General features: G+C 41.2%; 1 protein-coding gene across 1 annotated transcript; it reads left to right on the top strand.

Moving 5' to 3' along the window:
- Positions 1–8373: 8373 nt before the first annotated feature.
- SLC35E2B (solute carrier family 35 member E2B) lies at positions 8374–15218 on the top strand (the record flags this gene model as incomplete). The annotated part of the gene is made up of 8 exons (XM_082009439.1): positions 8374–8698; positions 9408–9543; positions 10670–10797; positions 11670–11790; positions 12145–12198; positions 12848–12920; positions 13628–13773; positions 14972–15218. 8 exons carry the CDS (start codon positions 8374–8376, stop codon positions 15216–15218), a joined length of 1230 nt encoding a protein of 409 aa, XP_081865565.1.
- Positions 15219–16054: the final 836 nt, after the last annotated feature.

Here is a 16054-nt window from a genome sequence, read left to right as displayed (position 1 = left end):
GTCCCACTGGAAGCAAAATCCAAAAATTACTAGACTAAAAAAAAAAAAAAAAGAGCGCTTTAAAAAAATGAGGGCCTTATTTTCTTTTATTAAAACACTTCAGATGAAGCCACATCTTTGCAGGAACATGAAACCGAGAGATGACTTAACATTTTCTTCTTTCAGATCAAACTGTGTATGTTTGGTTTCTTGCCATGTGAGAAGGTGCCTTGAAACCAACTACAACTCGGGTATAAGCACAGCTTATGTCAAGAGATGTATGTTCTATGACAAGCCTTGGAGTGTGGACACCTCTGAGTTCCCCAGCACATTACGGCACAGACATTAAAATGGGAAATGGTAAGCTCTTTCTGGCATAGTTGTGTAAAGTGAGAGCTGTCTGAAAGCAAAGTCATTGCCACATCTGCCTAATCAAACACCAGTAAGAAAGCAAATTTTAGCAAAACTTCCTAAAACCTGAATATTTTTTCATGCTGTTCACACATGAATATATTCTGGATGACACCATGTCTGTTACTGATCCTTTCCCTAAAATACTACTGGAAAAAGCACCAATGGCAAAAGCACCTAGCTTGTTAGTGCTAAACCAGCAGAAGATTCTGTGTGTAATATATCAGGCCAAATGGAGAGAAATAAAAAACTTCAGTTGCTGCTTAATTACTACTTCGGGAAAAAACTTTGTGTCTTAAAATACAAACAGTATGTTTCTTACCAACTCCAACTAACTGAATAAGAGAAATGGTGAAATCTTCCTCAGTTTGTTGAACGAGTGTCTCAATGGTTAGCCCTATCACACTTAGCAGAGACAAAATAGTGACACAGAAGTAGATCTTCACAGGAAGTGATAGCTCTGAACAAGGTTTTATCTGTAAAGGAAGAAAATTTTTAAACACGTGATGCAGTATAAACTAGTTGCTATTCCTAAGAAACACGTTAAAGTCAGTCAGCTAAATAACACAAGTGCAGGGTTTCCCTTGGAAAAAGGAAGCAAAACTCTTTGCAATTGAATTGAAACTCCAAAACTGCTGAGGAAGGGAGAACTCTAGCTTTATTTTGTAATTAATCTCAGCCTAGATTTTTCTGGTTTATACCTACAGCCTGCCTTCTCCTTTTCTCAGTGCCTCATAAGGGCCACAGTGTTGGTAATTTCATCTCCCAAAGTCCCACATATACACCCATTAAAACACAGTGATGTTCAGCAAGTAACTTCTTCCCGGTTCCCCGTATCAACATTGTTAGTTTTGGAGAATTGTAAAGAAAGGTTCACGCTTCCAAGCAACGTACAAAGGATTTGAGCGGGAGATGTTTTTTCTGTTCGTCTCGGGCAGTCTACATGATGGAGAGAAACTGCACCACGCCAGCAAAAATCACTTTACTTCCCTGTGATGTTTGCAGTCAGGAAAATGGCACTGGAGAGTCACCTGGAGGTAGAGCTGGGCTATGACACTTGCTACCACACAGCTGTGCTTCGCACTGGTACCGTTACCCGTAATTTCTGTATCGCAGGAGCTTCTGATGAATTACAGGTTCGCTATTTGAGAACGGTTTTATTTCGGTAAAGCCGAGGGAGCACCGAGTGCCAGCGCTGCCTGAACTGAGGCACCCGCGGCCGTCAGACGACGCCGTGTCAAGGCGGCACCTCGGGCACAAATCCGCCTTACTCTCGCGTCCCCGACTTCTTTCGGAGGCGCAGCGGGAGAGCACGGCCCTTACCGGGCAGAGCAAAAAGCCCTTCCCGCAGCAGCCGGCCCGGGAGCGGGAGGGCCGCCGGTCGCAGCGGGGCGCGGGCGGGAGGTGTACTCACGGGGCCGCAGGGCGTGGGGATGAGCTGCCGGTGCCGAGGGGTGAGGTTCGGCAGCGGGGGGGCTGCGGCGCCGCTGGAGGGGGAGAGAACGGGGAAACCGTCACCGCTACCGGCCCAGCCCGCGGGCGGGACCCCGCGCGGCCGGCAGTGACGACTTCGCGCCCTCCCGGATGGGCCGTACCAACTGGGGGCGGGGGGCCGGCCCAGACCCCTCCCCTCCCCGGCCCACGCCCCCCCGGATAACGAGGCGGGGAAGCTCGGAGAGCCGACCCCGCTCAGGTCTTGGTTTCGCCCGGCCTCCCTCCTTCCCCGATGGCGCGAAGCGCTGCGGGTGCCCGCCGCTACCTGTCGTCGGCGCCCTCCATGGCCGCTCCGGCGCCGTCCCCCTCCGGTAACGGTACCTACATGGCTGCAGCGGCCGCGCGCGGGTTCCGGGCAGCGCCCGCACTTCCGGGGCAAGCCGGGCGGCCGGGACGTCACTTCCCCGTCCCGGGCGGGAAGCGCCTCCGGAGGCGCTCCCTCCCGCCGCCCCTGTCCCCGCGTTTGCGGCCTGCGCCTTCCCCTGCTCCCCGGGGGTTCCCTCTTGCCCTGCCCGCGCTGCAGAGCGACCGCTGATTCTCCTCGGGCGGAGGGGCCGTGTCAGGCGCTGCGACAGGGGAGGGCGGCCCGCCCGGCTCGATGGAGGGGCCGGCCTTGAGTGAAACGCCTGGCGGGCCTCAGTGGGGTTTTAATCGGCTGTTGCTCGGAGCCGCGTCCCCTGTAACCCCCTTTTCCTTTTTTTTTTTTTTCCTTTCCCTTTTTTGTTTCATAAAATGGCCTCCCATTGTCTTCTGCCCGTGGTGACAGGGAAACAAACGGCTGCTGTGACAAAGCGGCGCAGGCCCTTCTCCGCTGAGGCGCCTCCGTCCCCGCAGAAGGGCCGCCGCGGGCGAGGCGCTTTGCCCGCCCGGGGCTGTTGCCCGAGCAGAGCTGGCTCCCGGCGGCGGCGGCGGCCCGGCGCCTTGCCCGCCCAGGCCCCGCTGCCAGTCCGGGCGGCCGCGGTGCACGGCGTGGCCCCGCCTCCCGGCGCGAGGGGGCGGGGGCGGCCCCGGCCGGCGGCTCCGCTCCCGGGGCTCGGGGGGCGGCCGCTGGCCTGAGGGGAGCCGGAGCCTGGTTTGCCCGGGAGCCGCCGGAGCGCCTCGGCTTTGGCAGCGGGCCGCTGCGTGCCCGGGAGCCCCCAGGTGCTGGCCGTGATCCGCTGATGCCCGGCTCTGGGGCGGGAAGGTCGGCGGCTGGGCTCTGCTGGCGCTGATGCAGAGGACGACCTCCGGCCCGCTGTTCGACAGCGCTTAGCGCGTAGGTGCTGGCTCAGCTGCGGCATGCCCCGAGGAGGGAGATGGCTGTGCTGCTCCCGGCTGCGCCTGGCTGCGGAGCTGGTGCTCTCCGAGTCCTTGAGCCGGAAACCCGGGTCAAAAAGGACGTGGTCCAGCACTGCTCCCCTGAAGGGCTGAATCGCGATGGGGAAGGCAGGTCCGAATGCGCAGCGCTCCTGCCGCTTCTCCGCTGTTGGGGAGGCTCGGTCAGCTCCGGGGTGCCGCGGGGCGTGCGAAAACACGTGCTGGATTTGCCTGCGTGATAGCCGGTTCTGAGTGAGAGGAGGAGAGACTTTAGGCCTGGGTGACTCGAAGTACAGCTGAAGTGCAAGCAAGGGCTAAGCTGTTTCTGTCTTAGCATCATCTTCGCTGTATGGGAGACGTTAATAGCTTTGCTGTTGTATTTACGGTCCGTGTTTATAAGCACCTTGGTTGCTCTCATTATCGTTTAGTGGAACAGCAGTAATATTTACTGTTTACTTGGGATGCTGAATTCTGTGTGTTCCTTCTTTGGAAGCAATGTTTGGGTGACCTGTGTTGCATAGTAGATTAAGAGGTACGTTCACCAAGCCTCTGTGTTTTCACTATCAGATTGGCCTTAGTTTCTCTAACACTTGCAACATTTTTGAGCTTTTATTTTTTGTGTGAGGTGTAAAGGGGCCTTTTTGGAGTTCTTTGTGGATCTTGTCAAAAGGAAGTATCTGTCTTTAGGTAGAGTCATAGAATCATCATCATCATTAAGGTTGGAAAAGACCTCTAAGATCAAGTCCAACCCTCAACCCAAGTGGTCAGAAAAACTGTAGCAATGGCTTTTTGTCTTACGCTGTTAAATGGTGGTCATTGCAAAGTCCAGAGCACTTCCAGTCTTGGACAAATGAATGCAGTAAGAAACTCTTGGTGTCATATATGTAGTGGTGATTGTCAGAATCTGCTTAGCGGCTTAAATAATTAGAGCTTCTAACCAAAGGGCATCGGTTTTGAGGCGAGCTGCATCACAAAAGAATTTTATTTTAAATTTGTTGGACTACCTGATAGATGCTTGCAAATGAATATATTTCAATCGTAAGAAATTTTTAGTATGCTCCGTGGAAGAATCACGAAGGACTCTGTGCATAACCAGCGTTGCAATAGACAGTTAAAAACCACAGAATCTATAGTGCTGGAAATGCTATGCTTTATTTTCAAGATAAATTGTGTCTTGGTATAAGATATGTAATTTTTAAAAGACCCTATATATCCTTTTTCATGTGACTGCTTTGTCTCTTGTGCTGTATGTGTCATGTTTAAATAATTTTATTCTTTCAGTTCTAAGGAAGGACTCTGGTTATATTGAGCTCTGGCTATATTGTTGGCTTTTTTATTTTTGACAATTTCTTAAACATTAGGTTTAAAATTGCAGTTCCTCATGAAAAAGTTTTTCATTAAAGAGAAATGAATGCTATTATGAGAATTTTTGACGTGTGTCAATGATAATCTCATTGAAAAAATTAATATCAGAGTTCATTTTATCTCTCGCCTTTTGTTTTTTTATCAAATATGGCTCTGAATGAACACTTGATCTTCTTTATGTTTCCTTTTAAAGATAATGACTAGGTGGTGTTAGGGTGGGGTGAAGATAGCCCAGCTGGCTGCCTTTATTTAATCTGTAGCTCTATTGCAGAAAACCTCAGTGAAGGCCAGGTGTGGGGAATGTGTCGGGACCCTGTTAGCTGCTGAGTGCTTGTGACTGGATTTTCACCAGCTGCTTCACCCCTCACACCTCTGCAGTTTTGGAGGAAGGGGGATGTGACGCGGACCTCCTCTTTACCAGAAGAGGAAAACTGATTTTGCTCGCTTTTAAATGTGTTAGAAAGTTGCACTGTAAAGCTTTACATTAGGTTAATTTCCTGTTGTGTTTTTCTCTCTCTCTTTTATTCACTTGACTTCAGGGTGGAATGTCGATAGTTTCTTTGGAAAACATTTCTTGTGAAAAAACTAATGCAAAAATGTGATGTGTGTTGTCTTGTTAATTTCTGTTGCTTGTGCGATTTATTTTTTGCAAAACTTGGTGTTTCTTTTCTTCTGAGACCTGTAGAAAACAGTCTGTGTAGACATACTGCTTTTACAATGGTGAGGTTAAACTGTACTGGTGTGAATTAATCTTAATTCACATTAATAATGTGAATTAATCCACTTGAAAGTGGATGATGTGCACTAGTCCTGGTGTGGATTGAGAGTGACCTTTTCCGTGCAGCCTTCAGTTTCAGGGGGGAGCAGTTTCCCTGGTTTGATCTATTGTATGTCCACAAAAATATCTGTTGTAGTTGGAGTGAGCAAAGGGGGTGCTATGTATTTCAGAAGGTGTGAGCTGGTGCTAGTTCAAAATGTTTGTTAAGCCGTGACACCATTTTCACAAAAGCACCACACAGACAGCTGTCACTTCTATATATTCATGCAAGCTGCCTGGCAGCAAAATTATGTTTATTCCCACGGAAGGCCACTTGTACACAACACAAAATAGTGTAAGCAATTCAGTAATTGAAACAAGTATGACTATTAAAACTGAGAGGAGAGTGGTATTTTTACTTAAAACTAGATGCTTAAAAGCACAAGCAGGTAATGTCTTCATTTATTTCCTTCGCTCTTAGGTCTTCTGAGAAAGTTTTTTCTCAGCTTTTGTTTTAAGTTTGAAGTGGATGCATTTCTGATTAAATTGTGAACTGTTGTGAATAGAAAGGGAAAAGGAGTTTGAATGCAGGTAGTCTCATGAATATGATGTCTTAAAGCCTAAGAAATTGGGGGGGGGGGGGTTGGATTGGTAATTAGCTACTTCTTGTAAGTTAGAATTTGCTTGAGACCCTCAAAGCATATTTTTTCCACTTTCAATACAACTTTTTTATTGCTAGTGTAGTTAAAAGTTGGAGAAGATACAAGAAAGAGGGTAGAATGCACTGCATGCTGTTTGTTCTTGTGAGCTGGGAGATTGAAAGTTTGTGTATAATCCAAGAGAAACAGTCTACCAACCACTGCCACGTTTTCATCTATTGGTAAACATCAGCTGCTGGTTGGTCTTAAGGGAGGAAGACTGAATTAGTTCCAGATGGAGGACGCGTTCAGCCCATTTAAGACTTTCCAGGTGATTTAAGACAGCAGGTCAGTAATTTTAGGGGAGTAGTTTTGTTCTTATTTGCTTTTCTGCTTCGTGCCATGTATGGAATCGGTGATAGCAAATATGATACCACAGTGCTGCTGAGGGTGGGAGTTTTGTTGTGCTTAATTGCTTTTGTTTTTAATTGAGTAGTATAAACAGAAAAAGTATTAACACGGTTGTGATTAAAAAATACCCTTCTACATTCAAAATGGTTAGTTAAGACCTGAAAAAGGAGGAGTCTTCAAGGATCTGTTTTTCTTAACAAATTCTCTTAAAGAATGCCTATCTTCCTTCAGAGTGGCTAGTTTTGTCTTAAACTGGGTTAACACATGGTTTAAGGTCTGTCAGAGGGTCTTGTACCCTGGTGTGCTGCTAGCATGATTTCCTGGTGAAATGTAAAGAGATAAGGGGCCAGGGATGGAAACCTCCCGTGCTTGGCTTGACTCTGACAACAGTAATAGAGAACATGAGGAATGGAAAATTTCACTGCAAAGTAGCTGCTGTTTAGGATAATTTAACTCTTTAGAACCTCCTCATGATTTATTTTGAGATGCCACATTGGATGTTCAAAAAGCATGAAGAAAATAGTGTATCCCGTTCACATACTAACAAAATCAGGGCAGGTGCAGTAGCTCTTGTTACAACTCTTTGTATTTTCACTTCACATTGATTATTTCTTGTGCTACCATTGTTTGACCTATAGTACTGTGACTTCATGTCAGCCAACTTTTCCAAGATGTCCAGCGATTAACTTCCCACACAATAATTATGTTTTAACTGTATAAGATCCACCATCTTGTCTGTCCAGCAAATGGGCTTCTGGTGAAAAGTATTTCAAATTCAATTTCCCCTAGTGCTTGCTTGTTAAGGAGCAAAAGAGGTCCTGTCCATCATTTCATTCTCATCTGATTCATCCTATTTTTTTTCCTCATAAAACACAGACTGCGAAGTAGAAAGCAGTAAATCCAATAGTATGATTTAATGTTGCGATAAGCTGCTCAGGTGCAATTTCTTTCTTAATCCAGACTTTGAACCTGTTAGCATTATGATGCTAATTAACATTACATGACTTGAGAAGAATAAAAGATCACAATGTGTTTTGGTTATTCTCTGTACTCTTCTACTGTAACTTGCCCCATTTCACGTAATTTGTAAAAGGAGAACGCTCTAGTTGCAAATGACTTAATGCCTTTTTCTGTCCGATCTTTTAAAAAGGCTTTAAGAATTACTGCAAGTACTAATATTGAATTGCAAGTTAATAACAGTACTGCAGTGGTAAAATAAGTAATATTGCATTATTTACAAGTAATTAGATAGAGAACAAGTCTGTTTGGAAAGCTCTTGGGCATATTTTCCTACTTAGTTATGTTGGTAGCTATGACATCTAGGTGAACAGATGGTTTATGATGACTGGAAGTTATAGTCCTTGATTATTGATGACTTTGACTTGAGATGATAACAGGTTAATTAGTACTAAGGGTAAAAGCTCTTGCCCGGATTTTCTGGGTTGTAAAGATCTTTTCTGTTGAGTGGTTATAGGAAGACCTTAGGCTGAGATCAGAGAAACTGTAGAATCTTGAAGAGGAGTTAATTATAATGGAAAAAGCTGTGTTGACATGCCTTAGAGGAGAAAGAACTTAAAAACATGTAATTGTGTGTTTGTGAATAATTTGTTTTATTTTAGAATAAAACACCTCCCTTATCTAAGTTCTTAATCATGGTATCATGGTATTAGGAGTGCAAAATCCAGTCTGAAAGACAAACTAAGTCCTTTTATCTTTCATAAACCGCAGGTGAAATGTGATATCTTTGCTGCATTAGGGATTTAAAATGTCGTCATGTTCAGAGCTACATGTTTTTCCTTCTTGTTTTTTCATTCTCAGGTAGAAAAAACGGAACAGACCACATGAAGAAGCATGTGAAGTTTATTTTTATGCAAGATGTTATTTGGAGGACCAAGTACACTTTTTCAGGCCATGGGAGATGAAAGACTAATCACATGATATTTTTGTTCCGTCAAAGTGCTGTTCTGTGCTAAGTCAATGTTGGTTTGTATTAAGGACAAATACTAATTTCTTAATGTCAGCATGTCGACTGTGACAAGTGCTCAGACACTGGAGGAACCTAATCCTCCCCCCGTTGAAGAAAAGCCAAAGGGAAAATCACTATTTCATTTGGGTTCACTCTTTGCTAACAGGAGTGAAAAATTTGTAATTGCTAGGAGTGATAGTGTACCAGAGGAGAACGTTCTGAAAATAACTATCACGGAGACTACGGTCATTGAGTCGGACTTGGGCATCTGGAATTCTCATGCTCTCATCTACCTCACTTTGTGGTTTTTCTTCAGCTTTTGCACTCTTTTTCTTAACAAATACATTCTTTCGTTACTGGAAGGAGAGCCCAGCATGCTAGGTAACCCTGCCTTTCTTTTGCACTTTAATTCCAGTAACACCATATCCTCCTTTGTCCTTTAAGGGACAGAATGGTTCAACTGACATGAAAAAGACCTAGTTAGGAGAAGATGTGGGGGTGGATCTTGGGGCTGGGAACTCAGGAGTTGTGATCTTGGCCTGTAAAGGGCCTTCTGACACCGTCCTTTCCTCCACTTACTGAAAGATGGTATGAAACTTGCTCACAGAGGAGCTGTAAGATGGTGTTTGAGAATTAAGAGCTGGAAAAAAGAAAACGTATTTTTTTGTTTTCTGTGTTGGAGGATAGTGTGGGTTTTTAAAAAAAGGAAAATTTGGAGTCAGTTGTTGATAGTCTCCAGAGCTGTTAATCTGAACTTACTTGTCTGTAGAAGCGCAAAAGTTACCTTTCTGTGATCTTTATTATCCAATGGGCTTATTAATTTTTTTTTAAGGGGGAAACAAAGAGCATTTTATCTGTGAACTGGATTTTATAGGTGTATGCCACCTTTGTTTTATTCCGCTGCCTTGCTGGTAGATGTAGAAGTAAAGGGCTTCTGTGAGAAGTCATAAAATCTAGATAGTAATTGCCATGGTTTTTAACTGCTTAAAGTACTACATGGAAGTTTGTGTAAGAAATTGTCTTATGTTGTTTGATTCATCATGTTCCCAACATCTTCTGATTTTATTTTTTTCCTCTCATGTTTCTTTAGGTGCTGTTCAAATGCTTTCAACCACCTTCATTGGCTGCATAAAAATGTTTGTTCCATGCTGCTTGTATCAGCACAAAACACGCATCTCTTATCCACCCAATTTCATCATGATAATGCTGTTTGTTGGATTAATGAGGTAAATGATTAACTATTTCCTAGAGATCTATCTGGTTGCTTTGTTGCGTTCTTCTGAACAGAAGCTGTATTTTCATGGCTCTCTTCCTTTTAATTCTTGCTTGGAAAGTGTTTGGAGTATTCAAGTATTCACCTTCCCCCTTCCAAATGGCAGGATAATTTTATTTTCTGTTCCTATAGCTAAATGTTCATTTTCCCAGACGTCAATTTTTTGGCTAGCTTGGCTTCCCATCGCATTTAGCTTCTTTCAGAACATACTTCTCTTTCCATATACTTTCTTCCTGTTCTCTTTTGAGGCTGATGTTCATTCAGTGGACTAGTATTTATTACAATGTTGCTTTGTTCCCTCACCTTTTCCAGCAATTTGCCCCAAAGTGATACCGGCTATTAATGTTCATCTTTTTAAAAGTAAATATTTGCTGTGTGCTGGGATAGTACCAGTTTATGGTCTAGGAGAGAATAAGAAGATATGATTTGGTTTCCTCTACACTGCAGAAGTGATAAAGGATAACAGGATTCAAATTAATTCAGAGTAGCTTTATCGTATCAACTGTGCTGTCCTGTTGTTTAGTGGTTTAAACCATGGTAAAAATGTAGTATACCTAATTTAAATTAAAGATAACTGCAAATGATAACATTTCCTTGGTGAATTACTGTTTATCAGCAGAATTTTACTAACTTTTTTGACTGAGCCTATTGAAAACCTTAGCTTAAAACGCTGTCATCTTAAGTTTGGTTAGAGTGCATTAAAAAGTAAAGTTTGGTGTTTTCTGGAAGTCCACTGCACATTCACAGAAATTGCAGAATTGCCCAAGGGTGCCTTCATGTGTGCTAAATAAATAATAATGTTTAAGCCAAAGCAGCAAGAAATAGATCTGATACATTCCACGTCACAAATCCTAAGGACTAAAGGTGTGCAGCTGATCTGTTACTGCAATTCAGTCAAGCTACTATGATTTGATAACTTGATTGCCAGCTACACCTGGCCGTATTCTTAGATACTGCAGCACAAATTTATAAACCTAAAGAAATTATGATGCAATTCTTTTTTTATGCTAGATGTCTAAGAGTAGCTCTTTAAGCATTATTTTATTTTCTGCTTAATTTCATGTGTTCTTTTACTACAGATTTGCAACAGTAGTCTTGGGTCTTGTCAGCTTGAAAAATGTGGCAGTTTCATTTGCAGAAACTGTTAAAAGCTCTGCACCTATTTTTACTGTTATCATGTCTCGGATGATATTAGGGGAATACACTGGTAAGTCCTTCACTGTTGAAATGTGATTTTTTTTTTCTGATTTTTTTTTTTAATACTACTGTCACTTAGTTGGCCATGGACAGGGAAATTCCTCTGAAGTATAGTAAATGCAGCTGGAAGAATCATTCTGTTTGAACACAGTAAATAGAGTATATACAAGTAAAAAAGGATTTATTCTAATGCAGCTGTGTAAGGGCATTGTTGCTCTGAAGTTATTTTTCTGTCAAGAAAATACTGCAACCTTAAATAACTGAAGTTCAGTGTGTTCCTTCTTCTAAGGACAGCTTGCTGCTCGGAATTTAAAATTCTTGAATTTATTCACTGTGTTCACTCTGTGATTTAAAAAAAACCAAATGAACAAACAACTGGCTTATCACTATACAATTTCTTTGCTATTCCACTTGCAAGCATACTAGTTGCTTGAAGGGATTTTGCTTGTTACCAGCTGCAAGTCATAGGAGTAATACAGAAGCCACGTATAGATTGCTTTGTGGTGCAAAATAGCAAAAGGGTGAAATAAGCCAGAGGAAGAACAGTATTTCAATCACAGAACAAACAGGGGAAGTATAACTTTCTTCTGTCGTTTGGTGAAAAAGATGAAATGAAGAGAGTCATCAGTCCCTTTTCTTTCTCCAAGGGAGATACTTTTATCAGTGAGTATTTGGCCATATTGTTTTCAAGAGCATTCTGCTATTGTCAGAGATCTCTACTTTGGAACCTCTGTACTTTAAAATTCAGTCAAGTAAGTTGCTCCTTCTTTCAACTAAAGAAGTTAAGGTGGAATTTAAACTTTCAAAAACTGTATTATCTGGTACATGTAATTGGAAGTACAGTAATTAAACTCAGATGCCAATTTTTCTTTTAATTTGCAGGATTGCTGGTTAATCTCTCTCTCATTCCTGTTATGGGTGGGCTAGCTCTATGTACAGCTACTGAAATCAGTTTCAACATTCTAGGTTTCTCGGCAGCTTTATCTACTAATATCATGGACTGGTAAGGCATAATGATAGTTGCATATGTGGAATAAAGGAACTTCGTTTATTGATAGATTGTTGCCTGTAGTTGTTTTTTGTATGCTACATTTAAATGTTGGTATTTAAAATTTATTTTTAACAGAAGATACAGTTTCTTTATTGTATCTGCTAATATCCAGGGGATTTAAAAATAGCACAACGCCATTAATCTAAGAGAGTTAGGCCAAACTCCTTTCTCTAGTTGCATATGTGTAGAATGTGAAATGTGTAGAAAACATATCTAGCCATCTAAGGGAAACAACTCTCTGTCTCACGGATTGATTGATTTGTCATAACTAAAATACTGATAAATGATGTGCTGTTTTTTTTCCAGTTTGCAAAATGTCTTTTCCAAAAAACTACTCAGTGGAGATAAATACAGGTTTTCGTAAGTATTAAAAATATTTCAGGTTTGTTTATAGATGGACTTTGGGCTGTATAAGAAAACCATATATTTATGATTATATTGCACCAAGATTTTTTTTTTTTCCTTAGACTGTTTACAGACAGCTGTAACATAAGTCATTTTGTTGGGGAAAGAAAACTCTATGCTCATATCCCACTGCAGAAAGTTGGGGTCTCAAAATTGGCCAGAACTTTCAGTATACCCAAAATGAGTCATCTTTTCACAGAAATAAGTACTTATTCTGCAATCACAAAACATCCCTTAACATTATTAGGCATGCAGAAATGAACTTCAGAACTTGCTCTATGTTTTAACTGTGAAACGTGAGCCAGGAGTAAAGTCTTAAGGTAAAATATACCTATACCTATACGTATGTATTTTACCACAAGATGAAATGCTAGTTTTGGTCTTGAAAACATATGCCTTTTATCTTCAGTCCATCTCAGCCAACACAAAAGGCAAAACACTATCTTTCCCAAGAGTTTGCTGAACTTCTTGTCCCCACACCTTGGTAGATGTATTTACAGATGCCAAAAAGTAGTAAAAGCCAATAATGATGCAGCTTTCTTCAGCTCTAAGAAAGAGGAAGCTTTTAACCATTTTAATAAATTTTTATTTTTCTCCTTTGTAGAGCTCCAGAGCTTCAGTTCTACACAAGTGCTGCTGCAGTGGTTATGCTTATTCCAGCTTGGATATTTTTCATGGTAATTTGAATTCACTAATACTGGTTTATGTTTTCTTTTTGATTTGTTAGCAGAATGTGCAACTAAGGTTAATCTTAATTTTTACTTTTCGTTCTTGTAATTTTTTTTAAAAATCACTCTGAAATGTGCTTCATCCTACGTTTGCAAGAGATGGGGAGGGAGAGTGAAAAGAGAAAATTTTAAAAGGAATAATTTAATATAGACAGTGGTTGACAGATGACCTAGAAAGCCTAAGTTTATTTCAGGATTTTTGAGATCAAATCATAATTTTGTCTAAGTGCATTTAAAGTTTTAGATAAAGACTTCAAAACCAAATCTTAAATGTTTGTTGACTTTTTGCCAGTATTCACATAGTATACGGGAATATTAACTCTCTGAAAGCAAAACTGAGCTGAAGTAAGTATAATGTATCAGGTTAAATATGTGTCCTTCCTATTCTGTCATTTCATTGCCATGCATTAGTGTTCAAAAAAGAAAATATCTCAACAGGCAGGCTGAACACACTGGAAAGTTCAGTCGGGTGAGAGCTGTCTTTCTAATATTTTGTGGGGGAAATCTGTACGATCTAAATGTCTTCTATGTTTTAAGTTTTGTTTTGATGACGTTTAAATGTAAAACTATCTGCTTATAATGATGATGAGTTGGGTGGAAAATCACTTTTAGATTTGCTTGTAAACTAAACTCTTAAAGTTTTCTCTCTTGTTTAGGATGTGCCTGTGATTGGGAAAAGTGGGAGGAGCTTCAGCTACAACCAAGATGTTGTTGCACTTCTCTTAATAGATGGAGTTTTGTTCCACCTACAAAGTGTTACAGCCTATGCCTTGATGGGAAAAATTTCTCCTGTGACTTTCAGGTAAAACTGTTATTTTCACGTCAAGAACACTATTTTATTTTCTTTATTTCTTGCTTAGTATTTCTTCGTGAGAAATGGGCAGTAAAGGTATTGTGCAAAGAAATAAATAATGTAAATGCACAAATGCATCTAATTAGGAAAAGTTTTCATATCCAGATCACCAAAAGTTTGTGGATTGCTCCTTCACTGTGTGAGGAGAGCAGCATTTGACCCATGGTGTTGAGCTTACAGAACAGGTGGTCACATTTACTAGCAGGGGTATTTTATTTAGGTTTAACAGCCATTCCTTAAAGGTGGTTAACGAGACTGAACAGATTCACCGACACCATAGATCTGCTACATTTAAGCTGCCATTTGCTTCAGTGATGAGGCAATACCTATATGCAATCTCAGTGCAGTACAGAGTTATGAGCAGTCAGCTCTGTGTTCTTTTTTTTCTGAAGCATGACACCAGCATGTCAAGCTGTGCTTGAATTACACGCGTTCTCTAAAGACAACTTCCACCTACATTGTCGGTTATCGGCAGCTTTGTTGGGCTGTGACACAATTCTGATTCAATAATCGGTCGTTTGTATGAATAGCACTAGGGCTTGTGGGGTAATGCTGGTTCTAAACTCTGAAGGCTTCTGCTGTCTTATACTTTGAGGTGCCCCCACTACAGTCTTGTGACAATTCACTGTTACACACATTCTTACTCTGAAGTTGGTTAGTCTTCTCTACATAACAGGATGTAAAAGCATATATTCATATTTACATGTATACAAAACTTCTTAACTACTTGTTATAATGTTATTGGTATGATGTAGATAATGGTTCTTTGCAGGTTATAAAGCTGTATTACTTGAATAGTAGCAGCACACTCGCAAATGATGGTTATGTTGCTAGTGTTCAGTTAGCATTTTCTGGGGGTCTGTGTTAGCTAGAAATGAATTGCAAACACTGTACTGCATGCTTAAAAGCAACAAAAACAAAAACCTGAGGTGAATTCCTTGTACTAGCTCTAAAATTAAGATAAGTATAGATACGAATACCGATATACAAGCAATTTGGTATTATTAGCTTCAGGAGGAAAAGTGGAATCTGAACTGGTGTTTAAAAATCAAGCAAAACCAAAGAGGGGTCCTGCTACATTAAAGCATGGTTGTGTGTGGGATATGAGAAAGCTTTCTTTGGCCTTAATTTTTATATTCCTTTCCAGTGTTGCTAGTACTGTGAAGCATGCGCTGTCAATCTGGCTAAGTATTATTGTGTTTGGTAACAAAATCACAAGCCTCTCGGCCATTGGGACTGTTCTAGTGACAATTGGAGTTCTGCTATATAATAAGGCAAAGCAGCATCAGCAAGAGACTATACACAGCCTGGCAGTTGCAGCCCCGCAATCCGCACAAAGTACAACTGAAGATACTGAGCCACTAATTTCCAAGGATTTGGAACCGTATGATTAATATGGCCATTTATTCTTCCAACCTAGTGTAACTCAAAGGAATTCTTCCTGAGAGTAATTGTTTCTTCAACTGTTGATGCTGATTTGGTTCCTTTGAGCTCATGGCAGGTCAAGCCTGGGACTTGAAGCAGAGAAAAGACAATGGGAAAAATCCAGTAAGCCTTTATTTACTGAGAAACTGATATACCAAACAGAGGTCCTAGTGACACATAATGTTGTAAATGTGGGCTTTATTGTCTTTCCTTGACTGCAAGTAACATAAAAGCCTATATTTGAGAAAGAACTTCAGTGTTTTGTGGGAAAACGATTCCTTTCTCCCTGCCCATCAAAACAGTGTGAAAACATGGACCCATCACTGTATTCTGCTTGCTTGCAGTGGAGTGAAATTGGTATATGACTGAAATTCCCAGTTGTTGCTCTATGCTGCTTGCATCTTCCATTATTTGTGTGCATTGTAGAGCTGGAAGAAGGACCACCCTCCTCTGCCAACAAATGACTTATTTTGGTATACATTTAGTTGAAGTAAACTATGGAAATGAGTCCCTGCCCCAAAGCAGTGATGAGCAGCTATTTCTGACTACAAAGCAAGGAATGAAAAGTGTTTTTTCTACTAAAATTTAACATGGAAATACTGCATCCTGGTTGTGTATTCACAATACTGAAATGCAAGTATACATGCATATACATACATTGTATAAATGGAGTGTTGAATTAAATATTGCAGTTGCTTAGAGGTAAAAAACACTGAAAAATGTTGGTGATAAAGGAAGCAGGATCTCTGTATTTCTATAAGAAACCATTTTAATACTTTAATTTCTTGCATTTTATTATATCTAT

Source organism: Phaethon aethereus (genome assembly GCF_964289735.1).
Source record: "Phaethon aethereus genome assembly, chromosome: 21".
In the NCBI taxonomy this organism is placed as follows: Eukaryota; Metazoa; Chordata; class Aves; order Phaethontiformes; family Phaethontidae; genus Phaethon; species Phaethon aethereus.
The sequence above is the reverse complement of the archived record's forward strand: the minus strand, read 5'-3'. Positions and strand labels throughout refer to the sequence as shown.